Source organism: Neoarius graeffei, chromosome 22 (genome assembly GCF_027579695.1).
Source record: "Neoarius graeffei isolate fNeoGra1 chromosome 22, fNeoGra1.pri, whole genome shotgun sequence".
Lineage (NCBI taxonomy): Eukaryota > Metazoa > Chordata > Actinopteri > Siluriformes > Ariidae > Neoarius > Neoarius graeffei.
In genome coordinates, this window is record NC_083590.1 from 23,844,583 (window position 1) to 23,860,533 (window position 15,951).

General features: G+C 43.0%; 1 protein-coding gene across 1 annotated transcript in view; it reads right to left on the bottom strand.

Moving 5' to 3' along the window:
- gabbr1b (gamma-aminobutyric acid (GABA) B receptor, 1b) overlaps nucleotides 1-6,794 on the bottom strand; it is a 134,190-nt gene extending 127,396 nt beyond the window's left edge. The window contains exon 1 of the mRNA XM_060904042.1: nucleotides 6,654-6,794. Within this exon, the coding sequence (XP_060760025.1) occupies nucleotides 6,654-6,779 (126 nt within the window). The 5' untranslated portion in view covers nucleotides 6,780-6,794. The remainder of the gene's footprint in view (nucleotides 1-6,653) is intronic.
- Nucleotides 6,795-15,951: the final 9,157 nt, after the last annotated feature.

A 15,951-nucleotide genomic window follows, 5' to 3' on the forward strand; every position in this document is an offset into this window, starting at 1 on the left:
TCTGCCTTTATTCATATGCACCACACGAACGGAACGAGCAGCAAAACATTCTGAATTTGGATTCCTTGCCTTCTACGGATGTGTTTAAAAATCTCTCAAACTCAGTTTTCATAGAATAGTATCACTGTTTCAAATAAGTGTCCTTTTTTATCTGTTCCATGGGTAATTTTAGTCACTGACTCCCTTATGGCTCTGTGTCTGTTTTGAGATTTAGTGTTTGTCTGTGTTTTATTTCAGTCTGTGTTAAAGGGGAACTGAAATCATTTTTAAACTTGCTTTATTTCTGAATTAACGTGTTATTCAATTATGTTTTCGGTTTTAGTAACCTTATATGGTGACTCGTATTGGCAACTAATTGCAATTAAATATTATACTTATCGGCCTATTTGGTTTTTAGCCGTGTTGAATTTAGTGCGTTTGGTCCGCGGCAGGCATCGCTTATCCGCGCGATCTTCACGAGACTTGTGCGAGACTTCGAAACGTGAAGTGTCAGCCAGGTGTCAGTGCCGCCATTTTGAAAACTGTTTTCCAAATGAAATATTGCACAAAAACGAGTTTAAATGACGATTATTGCCTACTTTTTTCGAACTTTCCTGATTGCTATCAAAACAAACTGTTAGGGTTTTGCTGGGATTCGAACCTGATTCGTTGGTGTGATAATCCAGCAAACCCCCACTAGGCCACCAGGGGGATGACTCAAATGCAGAGGCGTGAGGCGGAAGTAGAAAAAGTATCAAACAACAGTTTATTTACACTATGTACAATATTTACAATCCGATGAAAAAACAAAAAAAGGAAAATCCAAAAGCTCAGAAGATAACAAAAATAAAAATATCCAAAGGTGCAAAGTCCAAAAACAAAAGGAAAGGCAAAATGCTGAACGCTCAGAAGATCCAAAAACACAGTAAATACTTAGGTCCAAAAGAAAAGCAAAATGCAAAACAAAGAACACGGTACAGAGGAAACTGGAGATAAACATAACAGCACAAAGACTCCGTGACAAGAGGACTGAACTCAGGGGATATAAATACACAAACTAAATTGAACACAGGTGAAGATAATCAGGACTAAACAGGCAATGAACACAAACACAAAACACAGGAATAGTGGCGGCCTCTAGAGGCCAAAATAAACATGACACGAAAAGGAAATAACAGCGGCCTCTAGAGGCCAAAACAGTCCTAGTCCTAACACAAACAAAACTACCGGCTTGATTACGTCAGCATTCGAAAGAGGGCGCACGCGTCTTTTCACAACATTGGCAGATGTCGGTCACTTTGATTTCCGCTGTACGTTTTACTTCCGTCCTACGATGTCTCGCACAGGTCTCAACGAATCTCGTTTACGGCCATCGCTTTGACATATGGACTGATATATGACAGAGCATATTTCAAACACTCATAACTTGCTACAACAGTGACAAAATAGCGATCAAAAATGCATTCCGATATTTAATAAAATGAGATAGACTTTTGATAATAAATTTGCCTTCAGTTCTCCTTTAATGTTATCTGTCTCTGTTTGTATACTGTATGTTTATGAAACTTTTTATTTTATTTGCTGCCATCTTGGCCAGGACTCCCTGGAAGAGGAGATATTGTGTCTCAATGGGACCTTCCTGGTAAAATAAAGGATCAATAAAAATGTGATCGTCTGATGTATTTTTACCTCGCCGGGATGGAGTCCACCGGGGGGCGAGGTATTGTTTTCAGTTGGGTTTCTTTGTTTGTTTTTTTTGTTAATGATATTACGGGAAAATGGCTGGATCAACCTTCATGAAACTTTCAGGATAGATGGGCATTGGTCTCAAATAGAACCTCCAACATTTTGAGGGTCATCCGGTCGAGGTCACCAAAAAGGTCAAAATCGTTTTTGTTGTGTCTATTGCCTCATATAGAGGCGCTCGCCACTACATCATTGTGCTGTAAGAATGTAAGAGTGTAACAATCGCACATTGCGCATACACATACACGTGTTCTGATTAAAATGGCCGGTGAGTGTATGCAATTCAGTTCACCATTTGAAATAAATGGACTAGACTAAAGAAATCGCTTTCAGATATGTTTATGCTTATTACAGACGGAAAGCGCGTTCCACTGAGCTCTAGCGCCGGGCCATTTCCGGGAAATAAGAGTTTGGGTCATGGCGACAGCGTGTGTATGTCAGCCTCGGTTCGGAGGTTTCAGTTTCGAAAACTGTAAGGGTTAAGAGTAGAATAATATAAAGTACAGACACATGGTATATTTTACTTCATCTCATTATCTCTAGCCGCTTTATCCTTCTACAGGGTCGCAGGCAAGCTGGAGCCTATCCCAGCTGACTACGGGCGAAAGGCGGGGTACACCCTGGACAAGTCGCCAGGTCATCACAGGGCTGACACATAGACACCCATTCACACCTACGCTCAATTTAGAGTCACCAGTCAACCTAACCTGCATGTCTTTGGGGGAAACCAGAGCACCCGGAGGAAACCCACGCGGACACGGGGAGAACATGCAAACTCCACACAGAAAGGCCCTCGCCGGCCCCGGGGCTCGAACCCAGGACCTTCTTGCTGTGAGGCGACAGCGCTAACCACTACACCACCGTGCCGCCGTATAGTTTACTTGTGATTTTTAAATTGTTCATTTTTGGATTACGCTTCGTTTTTGTTGCTACTGCCTCACAGAGCTAATATATATGCTATATTTACTGTATGGACAAATAGGTACCTATTTTTTCTCCACAATATCTTACTTCATATTCAATATAAATGCTGCCAGGCGAGGTTTGGTTTGCCTGGTGACACTTGTTTGTTTTTGTTTTGCTTCCATGGTTGGTTTACATGCCACTGTGCAATAATTTTATTTATTATTATTATTATTATTATTATTATTATTATCTTTTAAATATTTCTTATGCATGAAATGAACACAAATTGTTTTCAACGTGTTTTATAAATATACATCCATCCATTATCCATAACCACTTATCCTGTACAGGGTCACGGGCAAGCTGGAGCCTATCCCAGCTGACTATGGGTGAGAGGCGGTACCCCACCTCTCGCCCATAGTCAGGTGATGCACCCTGGACAAGTTGCCAGATCATCGCAGGACTGACACATAGACACAGACAACCATTCACACTCACATTCACACCTACGGTCAATTTAGAGCCACCAGTTAGCCGATACGACTCTTACGTATCATAGCTCTGTTCAGTTCTTGAATCTGATTGGTCAGAAGCTGTTGATGCATTTTCTACAACAGCAGCTCTGACAGCATAGCTGCCCACTGCTCTGGGTATGTGTGTGTGCTCATTGCTCACTTGTGTGTGTGTGTTCACTGCTTCAGATGGGTTAAATGCAGAGGATGAATTTCACCGTACTAGAGTGTGCATGTGACAAATAAAGGCCTCTTCTTTCTTCATGGGTAATACAGTATCTCTAGTATCTTCTCTTCACTAAATTGATTGAGGAAAAACTATCCCATATGATATGTATATGTAAATGATATGTATAAGTATTGTCATATAAAAGATACACTCACTGGCTACTTTATTAGGAACACCCATCCACCAGCACAGTGCATCAAATCATACAGATACAAATCAAGAGCTTCAGGTAATATTCACAACGTTCAAACATCAGGATGGGAAAAACTGTGATCTCAAAGTGTGACTTTCTTTCACTGTGGTATGGGTGTTGGTTTGAGCCAGATGGACTGCTGGTTTGAGTATTTCAGAACCTGCTGATCTCCTGGGGTTTTCACACACAACAGGCTCAAGAGTTTACACAGACAGAATGGTGCAAAAAACAAAAAACACTGTGTGAGTGAGCGACAGTTCTGTGGGTGGAAACAAATGTCTTGTTGATGAGAGAGGTCAGAGGAAAATGGCCAGATTGGTTCGAGCTGCCAGGAAGGATATAGTAACTCATAGCAACTCTTTACAACCGTGGTGAGCAGAAAAGCATCTCAGCATGCAGCAGCAGAACAACACATTGGGTTCCAGTCCTGCAGCCAAGAACAGGAGTCTTAGAATCCAGAACAAGTTCCTATTAAAGTGGCCGGTGAGTGTATATTATATTAAGAAGGAGTACCAGATCTGAGCGTTATTAGTAAATTCGTGCCTCGTCTGGTCTCCGTATGTGAGCTCAGCTGTGTGCTTTGTCCCAATATCACTGACCTGCTCACTTCATCTTTTGAGCCATTCATCCCCATTTCTGCAGTAAATGTAAAAGGATGTGATCTCTCTCTCTCTCTCTCTCTGTCCATTTCTTTATTTCTCTCTCTCTCTCTGTCCATTTCTTTATTTCTCTCTCTCTCTCAAGTCTCCCGGTCCATCTCTCTGTCTCTCTCTCTCTCTCTCTCTCTCTCTCTCACTCCCTGTCCATCTCTCTCTCTCCCCATCCATTTCTCTCTCTCTGTCCATTTCTCTCTCTCTGTCCATTTCTTTCTCTCTGTCCATTTCTCTCTCACACTCCCTCTCCATTTCTCTCTCTCTGTCCATTTCTTTCTCTCTCTTTCTCTCTATCCATTTCTCTCTCTCTGTCCATTTCTTTCTCTCTATCTCTGTCCCTCTCTGTCCATTTCTCTCTCTCTTTCTCTGTCCATTTCTTTCTCTCTTTCTGTCCATTTCTCTCTCTCTCACTCTCCATTTCTTTCTCTCTATTTCTCTTTCTCTGTCCATTTCTCTCTCTCTGTCCATTTCTCTCTCTCTCTCTCTCAAGTCTCCCTGTCCATCTCTCTCTGTCCATTTCTCTCTCTCTCTCTCTCTCTCTCTCTGTCCATCTCTCTCTCTCTCTCTCCCTATCCATTTCTCTCTCTGTCCATTTCTTTCTCTCTCTGTCCCTCTCTGTCCATTTCTTTCTCTCTCTGTCCATTTCTCTCTCTCTCCCTGTCCATTTCTTTCTCTCTCTCTTTCTGTCCCTCTCTGTCCATTTCTTTCTCTCTCTATCTCTCTCTATCCATTTCTCTCTCTCTTTCTGTCCATTTCTCTCTCTCTCTCTCAAGTCTCCCTGTCCATCTCTCTCTCTCTGTCCATTTCTCTCTCTCTCTCTGTCTCTCTCCCCATCCATTTCTCTCTCTATTTCTTTCTCTCTCTCACTCTCTCCCTGTCCATTTCTTTCTCTCTCTGTCCCTCTCTGTCCATTTCTTTCTCTCTCTCTCTCTCTGTCCATTTCTTTCTCTCTCTCTCCATTTCTCTCTCTCCCTCTCCCTCTTTCTTCCTGTCCATCTCTCTCTCTCTTTCTCTCTCTCGCTCTCTCGTGGGAATCCGTGGAGTTATGTGTTTGTTTGAACTGCAGTCGTCTAGGTAACTGTTGCCATGTCAACCACCAGCCCCCAGCAACCCCTCCTACTTCGTCCCTTTGAAATGGGGCTCCAATGCAGAGCCGTTTCAGCCAATCACGACAGAATTCTTAGCAAAGCCAACCAGTCACAGCGAGTTAACTGTTTGCAGCCTGTTTGTGTGTCTTTCAGTCTCAAACTCACTCTGTGTGTGTGTGTGTGTGTGTGTGTGTTGGCATCTCTGATGCGGGGGAGGAGGTTAGCAGGTGGGAAACGACGGCGTGAGGGAAAGAGAGAGACAGAGAGAGAGAGAGAACATCGCAGGCAGTGCGAATTAAAGAGATAGTCCCATGTCGCAATAAATCTCATTGAAGTGCACATAATCTACAGGGAAATGCATCCACAACCATAACGAACAACCTCTCATTACTTATGTAATCATAACACATTCCCAACACGATACGTAACGAGCCGTATGAATCACACGAGGACAGTTTATTCTCCAACTAAATCATAACTAATGACAAATTTAAGCAATTTGCAAGCTTTGGATAGCGAGCTTTAAACAAGACACAAATAACGCCAGCCTTACTCTGGGATACGTAATTAATATCATCCAACAAGTCAGCAATTACACAGTGCTGTGTGAAATGCATCAGCTCACAGCTGCGTCCTATCCGGTGCATGCGTTCAGCCAAACAGAGGAGCAATTAGACGATTCAATGCAGATGAAAGATTTGATTAATAAGAAGAAACTTCAGATAAAATATACGGATCACGTGGTGACGGATCAAGTTGCTGTCCGGATCATTGCCTTTGAGAAACTGGAAAGAAACTGGACTAAATCAGAAAGGTTTAAAAGCTTTAAATGCTGCAAATAATTTTGCGTTTCTAGAGAAGGAAACAATTTCATACTGATTTCTTTCTAGCTATTGATGAATGAATGAATGAATGAATGAATGAATGAACCCTTTATTATCACTGTTATCAGTGAAATTGACCATCAACCTGTCCTTACAGAGGGGGAACAGGACAGGAAGACAGGGATAAAAGAAAAAGAAACACAGGAGTAACATGAGGAAAGATGAGGGAAAAATTCATAGCAGGTATTGAATAAAATGATTTTATATACCGTAAATAACCAAATATAAGAGAAGATCATGACTTTAAGGGGAAAATATCAAATCACACAAGTACACACAGACACCGAAATTACTTTAGTTCCTCATCAGTGAATATTTTTGAATAAATGAAAGCAAATGCATGCTAGTAATATGAACAACCTAAGTATTAATCACACAAATTATCGCTTCCCAAATAATGATTTTTATTATGAGTAATGAATGAGTGTCGAGTGTTTCAAATGAGATTTAACTCATCACCTACCCTGCTATCGTAATGGATCAGCTCGAGCTCGTAGTCCGGAAGAATGTCCATCCTCTTGTTCACCAAGTCCAGAGCCATCTGAGCAGCAGGGAGACATGCTTGACCCCCGGGCCATCCTCCGCTCATTGGGAACAAGGCGCCGATGTAGAGCTTCTTCTTTCCTAAAGCAGGGCAGGACCAGGAGAGGAGCAGAGTGAGCGACAGGAGTGCAAATCTACGAGGGGTCCCAAAGCGCCGAACCCCGACAGGATGCTGACCAGACATGTTTTAAAGTGCGCACTTTTGTGTGATTTTTAAATTTTTTTTTTTGTAAAGTCTGGTTTGGAAGTTTGTCCAAGGAGGGAGTGATGGAGTGGACGCTGCACTGCTGATTGATTACTCATTCAACATGTTCATACTTCAAGACTTTCGGACAGTTTACCAACTGTTTATTCAAAACGATATGCCAGCTTTCTTTCAGTGTTGAATTGCTGTACCTGAATTAATAGTAGTCATGACGAGGCTAATAAGGCTAATAATTAACACAGGCGCAGGCCAGAAAGTCAGTTAATTGAATTTGGGCAGTCAATAGAAGTTGATGATAATTAAACGGAGCTGTTTTATTTCAGCCGCAGGCCATAAAACGTCTGTTCCTTGCACAGTAAAGCTTTACGAAATTTTTGGAAAAGAAAGAAAGATCACAAAGAAGAAGTGTTGCAGGATTTCAAATAAGTACAGCATATGACACTTGGGCTTGACAGAAATCACACACGTGCACACACGTCTACATACTCACGGCTTTCCTGAACATCGCTCGCGTTCATTTTGAACAAATTAGCGTCACATTTTTGTTAACAATCACTGCAGTGCAATAACATCCACTCAAGCTAAACCCTCCTCAGGATGGCTCATTGCAGAAACTATGACGCCGGAGTTAAAGCGACAGAACTATGTGACGTGGCGAGTCGAGAAACCCTGGAGCTGAGACAGAACAAAAGAAACGGTGCAAATAACGGTGCACGACGAGCCGTGCTTTCTCGGGATGCAGCAGGGAGACTGAGGGAGAGGAGCAAAATGTGCCAGGTTTTGAGTGAGAGAAAGAGGAAAGAGGGAGGGGAGAGAAAGAGAGAGAGAGAGAGAGAGAGAGAGAGGGCGAGAGAGAGCTGCAAGGCAGATAAAGGGGAGGACTTGCACTCGCTCCCTCTCTGTTTCACAAACCACTTTGAATTTGCAACCCTTTAAACGCAGGCGCTCTCATTTATCTCCCTCCTCCCTCTTTCCTCTGCCATCTACGCAAAGGATTTCTCCTCCACATCTCCAAAGGGACCCGCGCGCATCCTTTCATGCTTTCAACACCTGCTACTTCTGTGCTTCTATCCAAGAGTTTGTGTTAATGATGAGCATTTAATTACAAACGCAGGACTGATGTGAAAGAACTTCATTTTATCCACTTCACTTATTTGTGCGCACACAAACAAATGTACTGTATATATTTAAAAAGACTCATCGCTTTCTCCCTCTCGTGAACCTTTCCATCCGTCTGTCAATCACTGGAAGCATTTCATTTCACGAGGATCATTAAGCAGCCAAACTAAGCCAAACTGCATTATCACCCTCGGCTTCTCGCTCCCACGCAATCCTCTACATCTTCATCACCGCAATCTCCTTCCTCACACACACAGCTCACTAATCCCCAGGGATGGTGCACGTACACAATACGAAGAACATACTCTTACGCTCTCACTAATCCTTCGAAGGCGTATATGTGTTCAGTGTGGAAAGACGAAAGATGTGATGAATAACATCTTACGCCGATGCACCCCTGTTTGATGCTTCTCTGCTCACTGTCACTCTTCAGCCCTCAGTTTGAGTAACATGGTGTTTTCGGTCTGTTCTCTCTCTCTCTCTCTCTCTCTCTCTCATCTTGTGAGTCGTTCTACATTCATCCATTTATCTTTTTCAATCTTTCTGCACTCAAGACAGTACTTACACTGAAAAAGCTTGTCCAGCGACAAACTTCACCTTAACAAAGACCTTAACGTCTAGACAGTTTTGCGGTTTGCTTGTGATCGAGCACGACTGATTGCGTGCACCTCATAGGCGCATCCATGGGCGCCGCCAGGGGGGGAAAGGTTAGAACAATTCTAGGGGACCAGCACTGCCATGGGGCCCTTTAAGGGGCTGATAATATGCTTTTAATGATTTTAATAAGACTTTTGAAATAACAACAATGCAATATTCCATCTGGTAAAATGAGCTAATTGAACAAGGTTGTCTATTTCTTGAGTTCTTCAACATATTGTCATTTAACCCTCCCCCTTTTGCGAAATGGTACGGTCCAGTTCTGGTAGAAGCGCGATGCGTTAAATCTGTGTGCTGATCAGTGCAACGCTACTTGCTGCTGTGTTGCGGTGCAGCAGCCAGCCAGCCAGCAGTGGAGTGCGTACAGTCTATGATCGCTAAATATGAAGAGTGGCTGTCAAAAACGTAAAGAAAGGCAGCTGAAAGCTGAGAGGGACCGGAGAGGCAGGCAACTGGTCACTCAGTTTTTCCCAAAGAAAGGTAGCTATCGCTCACATGTGTGTTCAAAATATTAGCGAATGGTAAATGAACAGTATGAACGTGGTTGGATTAGCCGATCAAGAGAACACTTTTACAGTTTGTACAGTGACATTTTTTCCATTTTAATAACTGAACTGACTTGTGTGATAAACAATAAGATGAAATATTATGTTATGCTGGTGCTAATAACTAGTGCTAATAACCAGTTTCATAACTAATGGGGTGCCCTAAATATGCACAGATTCAGCCTCAGGGGGACCTCTGCCCTACCAAACCACTGAACCCCCCTTTGGAGAAAGAGGTAAGCAGCAATACAACCCATAAATGCTTTAGGATTGAAGTTTTTAATGAGCGAGCGCCATATACAGTTTGCTAGATTAAAGTGTTGCTAATAACGGAAAGCAGTCACATCACACATTTCACTACCAATCGTCCTAGCACAAGAAGGCATGTGGCAAAATCTTGAATTTTCATTTGTGATTGTAAATGCACCAGAATTAGTCACTGACCAGTTTTCATCTAGTCCCTGGTAGGTTAATACATAAAATGTAATAACAAAGTCACAAACTCAAGGTCCATGGGCTATCAAAAGTCAAATAATGACAATAGTGCAATTGTGACGAGGGTGGGCAAAGTTGGGGGGCCCAAAATTCTAATCTTTCATGGGGCCCAAAATTTCTGGCGGCGCCCCTGGGCGCATCCATACCTGGGATTCTTTCAGAAAGGCCATACTCCCATATCCAAGCTCCACATCATTTCCCAGGGACACTTGCTAAACGGATAAAGAGCTGCAAGCACTGCAGGTATATTTGCGATTTCCATACTGCGAATTAGCGGTACGCTTGGAACATTTATTGCGCCATCGGACACCATCCAGCACTCAGCCCTTGTTATATGCAGCTGTTTCAAAGACGCTAATGTGTAGCTAAATCAAGGAGACCACAAACTTGTGATAATTGTACTTTGCCCAAGACAATGAGACACAAGAGAGAGTGAGCACATTACTCTGTGTGAGCCGCCTGGAGCACTCTCTGGATGCTTGCTCCATAAATTCTGCCAACATCTTGCTGCAAAGCTGATTAGCCATTCTGGACTCCGTCTTAAACAACGGGGTAATTTTATAAAACGAGGGAAGCACTTTAGGCGAAGTGCTCTGCTGGAAAGGAGGAGCTGTAGTCCATCTACTGCACTGCTCCTCACTCTCACCCCCCATACACACACACACACACACACACACACACACCCTTTAAAACTGGACACATTATATCGGTCATGGAAATATAACACAATATTCCCTGCGTTGCATGGTTAAGCCATGGCCTAATGGTTAGAGAAGCAGCTTTGGGGCCAAAAGGTTGCCGGTTTGATTCACTGGACCAGCAGGAATGGCTAACGTGCCCTTGAGCAAGGTACCTAACCCCCAACTGCTCCCCAGGCTGCTCTGGGTAAGTTCTACGTCGCTCTGGATAAGAGCGTCTGCTAAATGCCTGTAATGTAATATAATGTAGTGTAATGTATCACGGTTCCCTTGGCAACACGAGACATCTGCTTGTTGTTTTGGCTTAAAGTGCTAGTCCTACACAAATGACATCTGACATCATAACATCCCGGGTTTTCTGTGTGTGATATGCTCAAATAGGTTGTAAAGTTCACTGATAAATAAAAAATTGGTTTGAATTTTTTTTTTGCGTCTGTTCTAAAAATCACTGCCATTAGATTGCAGCGATTTATTGGTCAGCGGCGCTGCATGTGTGACGTCATATGCGCCACTGCCTTCTTTTGTTTAGCTCTCTACACAACTTTACAACAACAAGGACAAAGAAGAAATGACTCAGAGTGAATAAGCGTGGTTTGGTTTTGGATCAGTAATTGCCTGTCGTCTATCTAAGTACTATATTTAGCCGCGTAGGAACTACCTTAGAACATTATTGATTTATTTGACTAAGGGCAAGTAATCAATTCAAGCAATAGGCTAAACACAAGTTCAACACTTCCTGTGTGGCAGTGAGCTCTTTGGGACGGCGCTTCTGACTTCTGTTTCCTGATCGTAGGAACTGCTCCGTGTACCAGACGTCGCTCAGATCCTTCTATGCCTCACAAATGTATGGAGCAGACACCAAACCGTCCTGCTGGCTTGAAGTTACCTCTCTTTGTCCGTGCAAATCAAACCCATTCATTCTGTAAGTGTCCTGCCAACTTTGGGCTATCTCATCTCATCTCATCTCATTATCTCTAGCCGCTTTATCCTGTTCTACAGGGTCGCAGGCAAGCTGGAGCCTATCCCAGCTGACTACGGGCGAAAGGCAGGGTACACCCTGGACAAGTCGCCAGGTCATCACAGGGCTGACACATAGACACAGACAACCATTCACACTCACATTCACACCTACGGTCAATTTAGAGTCACCAGTTAACCTAACCTGCATGTCTTTGGACTGTGGGGGAAACCGGAGCACCCGGAGGAAACCCACGCGGACACGGGGAGAACATGCAAACTCCGCACAGAAAGGCCCTCGCCGGCCACGGGGCTCGAACCCGGACCTTCTTGCTGTGAGGCGACAGCGCTAACCACTACACCACCGTGCCACCACTTTGGGCTATAATGAATCAAAATTCCGTGTTTTTTTTTTTTTTTTTTTTAAATCGCCAACACTTGAACAGTCTTGAATGGCACACCTCTTAGGAGGCATGCTTTGCTTTTAATTTTGTTTTGGGAATTAAAAAAAAATCATTAAAAACATGCTACGCTTTGCAAAGCAGACGAAGCCAGAAATGCTGCGAACATTCAAGTGTTGCGTGTATGACATTACTTCCTTTAAATTAACAATAACTTACCAGGAACATATTCGTGTAACGACGGACTCAAAGAGTCAAACTTTACCGGCTAAACAGAACATGTTCCCGAGCTCATATTAAAATACAATCTAGACAGTAAACTATTTAACATGTCTAGTTTTACAAGGGTAGTATCTCACTGGGCTGTGACAGCCTGTGACTAGTTGGAGACAACAACTGCGATAAAATATGCGAATTAGAGACAATTTTCACTTGGAATCACACTGAATTGATATTCACATATTTTATCTCAATTGTTGTCTACAACTAGTCGCAGGCTGTCGCAGCCCAGTGAGATACACTCGCACTTCCTGTCTCACGGAAACTGACGTGAGAAGGGTTCGTGACGGCTTTGCGACACTAGCGACGCATTTGCGGCTATTTTGAGAGAAATTTTGTCGCGCAAATTTTTTGAGCATGTTCAAAATTTCAGCAACAAAGGAGTGACACTTTGCGACATGTGAGAGGAAATTGAGAAGCCCCACGAATGTTTCAAGACACTTTTGAAACTCTCTCACGAATGACGTTCGCAATTTGTCGCAAGCTGTCACAGCCCAGTGAGATACTGGCTTAAGGTATAATTTCCAGGGGTGATGTCATTTTCATAAGACTAGCACTTTAAAGGAACAGTCCACCGTACTTCCATAATGAAATATGCTCTTATCTGAATTGAGACGAGCTGCTCCGTACCTCTCCGAGCTTTGCGCGACCTCCCAGTCAGTCAGACGCAGTCAGACGCGCTGTCACTCCTGTTAGCAATGTAGCTAGGCTCAGTATGGCCAATGGTATTTTTTGGGGTTGTAGTTAGATGCGACCAAACTCTTCCGCGTTTTTCCTGTTTACATAGGTTTATATGACCAGTGACATGAAACAAGTTCAGTTACACAAATTGAAACGTAGCGATTTTCTATGCTATGGAAAGTCCGCACTATAATGAGAGGCGTACTAACACCTTCTGCGCGCTTCGGCAGCGCATTGATACGGAGCTCAGATATCAATGCGCTGCCGAAGCGCGCAGAAGGTGTTAGTACGCCTGTCATTATAGTGCGGACTTTCCATAGCATAGAAAATCGCCATGTTTCAATTTGTGTAACTGAACTTGTTTCATATCACTGGTCATATAAACCTATGTAAACAGGAAAAACGTGGAAGAGTTTGGTCGCATCTAACTACAGCCCCAAAAAATACCGTTGGCCATACTGAGCCTAGCTACATTGCTAACAGGAGTGACAGCGCGTCTGACTGACTGGGAGGTCGCGCAAAGCTCAGAGAGGTACGGAGCAGCTCGTCTCAATTCAGATAAGAGCATATTTCATTATGGAAGTACGGTGGACTGTTCCTTTAAAGCTAGACGGCCTTTTGATTTCATAAAAAAAATCTGTGAAATTTAGTTCCGTCTTAAATTTGGTCATTGTGATGGATGCTTATTTCTGTAATATCTCACAAAATATCAGGCCATTCTGTGGCTGGGATTCTGTGGTTATTTAATTTAAGGGGATTCCCGAGCAAATAATGTGCATGAAATCGCTCACTTCATGCAGTCAAGCAGACAGAGGAAGTCCGTGTGTGTGTGTGTGTGTGTGTGTGTGTGTGTTCGCATGCGCAGGTTTACCTTTGAGCGTGCACTGACAGTTCCATCATTCTGTCGCTAAACGAACAGCTGATCACACCGAGGTGCTCGCTGACCGCCGATATTTATTAGTTTGGTCCTGCGTTTCCTTTCCTTCGTATATAACATAACGTCTTTTCTTCTCGCTTTCCGTTGCTGTAGTCAGTCTTTCACGTTTCATTCGCACACTCACATCCTCCATTGTTCTCTCCTGTTTCAAATTTGTATCCCACAATGCCTTGCGTGAACGGGGAAAGCCCACCATGTCATGCATGATGTAGTATCTTGAATTGGGTCATGGTGAAGCAGGAAAAAATAGCAGAGCCACGTGGCTCTAAATTCATTAATTGTTCCAGGTAAAAAAAAAAAAAAACGAATAAAATTGGAAGTCTGTGATTCGAATTCAGTAGCTTTCGGTCCACTAAACAAAAATAACTGGGTGTCGGGGAAAATTCTTTTTATGATCTACACTTGAAAAATCTGAAAGGCAGGATAGCTTTAAGTGCTTGTTTTGGTTATTAGTCCCCCCACACACACGCACGGTCTAGTCACTGGCTTGTTTCCTTACTGTGTTCACCTATTCCTTGTTTTCTAAAAACCATCTGGATTTAAACCGTCTCCGTGAAGTGCCGTCAGTCCTAAACTTTTTTTCTAAGTTTGTCTAGTTTGCATTTGAAGAACAATTTCTTGTGTTTTATAACGAAACACAGGAAAGCATTTTGATACTTTATATTCTTGTGCAAGACTTTTTTTTTTCCACATTTATGTTTATTTCAGTGCTCTTACTGATGAATTAGCAAAGCTTTCATCCGTGAAATCCACTTTGATAGTAAATGAAACACAAACCAAGCAATTCCCCTGGGCATTATTAAAAAGCTATTTGAGAGCTTCTCATTTACACACAGAAGCCATATTTCTTGTCAGCATACCTTTTTTTTTCTTGATTATAACAGTTAAGGTTGCATGAATGTAACAAGAGTTTCGAGAAAAGTCCAGAGGACGTCCCCAGCGCTGTCCTTCTGTCCACCTTCTTAATCAGGCAGTCTGGTTGGTGATCATCCATAATTCATAATACATTCTATCACTTAATAACTGAAACTACTGATTAACTGTTATAATGTTTTCATTATCTAATCTCTCTCAGTCCATTTCAATAAAATTAGAAGTTACACTGGTCTGACTACATTACAGCAACGGATAGGAGACACAGTTATATGCTGGATGTACACTCACCGGCCACTTTAATAGGAACTTGTTCTTGATTCTAAGATTCCTGTTCTTGGCTGCAGGACTGGAACCCAATGTGTTGTTCTGCTGTTGCATGCTGAGATGCTTTTCTGCTCACCACAGTTGTAAAGAGTGATTATGAGTTACGATATCCTTCCTGGCAAAAAAGATCGAACCAATCTGGCTATTTTCCTCGGACCGCTCTTATCAACAAGGCGTTTCCATCCACACTCAATGTTTTTTGTTTTTCACACCATTCTGTCTGTGTGTGAAAACCCCAGGAGATCAGCAGGTTCTGAAATACTCAAACCAGCAGTCTATCTGGCTCAAACCAACACCCGTGCCACAGTGAAAGAAAGTCACACTTTGAGATCACAATTTTTCCCGTTCTGATGTTTGAACATTGTGAACATTAACTGAAGCTCTTGATTTGCATCTGTATGATTTGATGCATTGTGCTGCTGTCAAGGGATCGGCTGATTAGAGAACCGCATCAAACAGCGGGTGGATTTATGGATGTTCCTAATAAAGTGGCCGGTGCGTCTATGCAACATAATGTACATTTTTGAGCAAGATATAGTCACTGGACTAAAAAAAAAAAGTTGATTTTAAAGTGTGTTCATTTCAAAGTTTAAAATTCAGGGTCTCCTGAGTGGTGCAAAAGAAAGCCTATTTGTTGTGAGACTGCAACTTCGAAACCTGACGACGTCACAGCCAGTGAGTCAAATACAGAAAATTTGCTGTTTTCAAGACGGGTGGGATGTCCCTGATGTAGAGGTCTGCGCGGGACAGAATTTTCAGTCCCGCTCCCGCCCGCATTGTGCAGTCCCGCTCCCACCCGCTCCCGCAAAGAATTATGATTTTCAGTCCCGCTCCCGCCCGTGCCTGCCATATTTTGTCCCGCTCCCGCCCGCAAATCCCGCATGATGCAGACGTTCGTGTTATTTCTTACGAAAGTTCTTGTCATTGGCTTGGGGAATTAAACATGCTGAGCTTAGCTGAGCTCTCCACTGACCGATCCTTCACCTAGTGCACGTAGCGAGGGTGCGCGTTGCCAGGCGGCATGCGCAGTTGAGGCTTTACAGA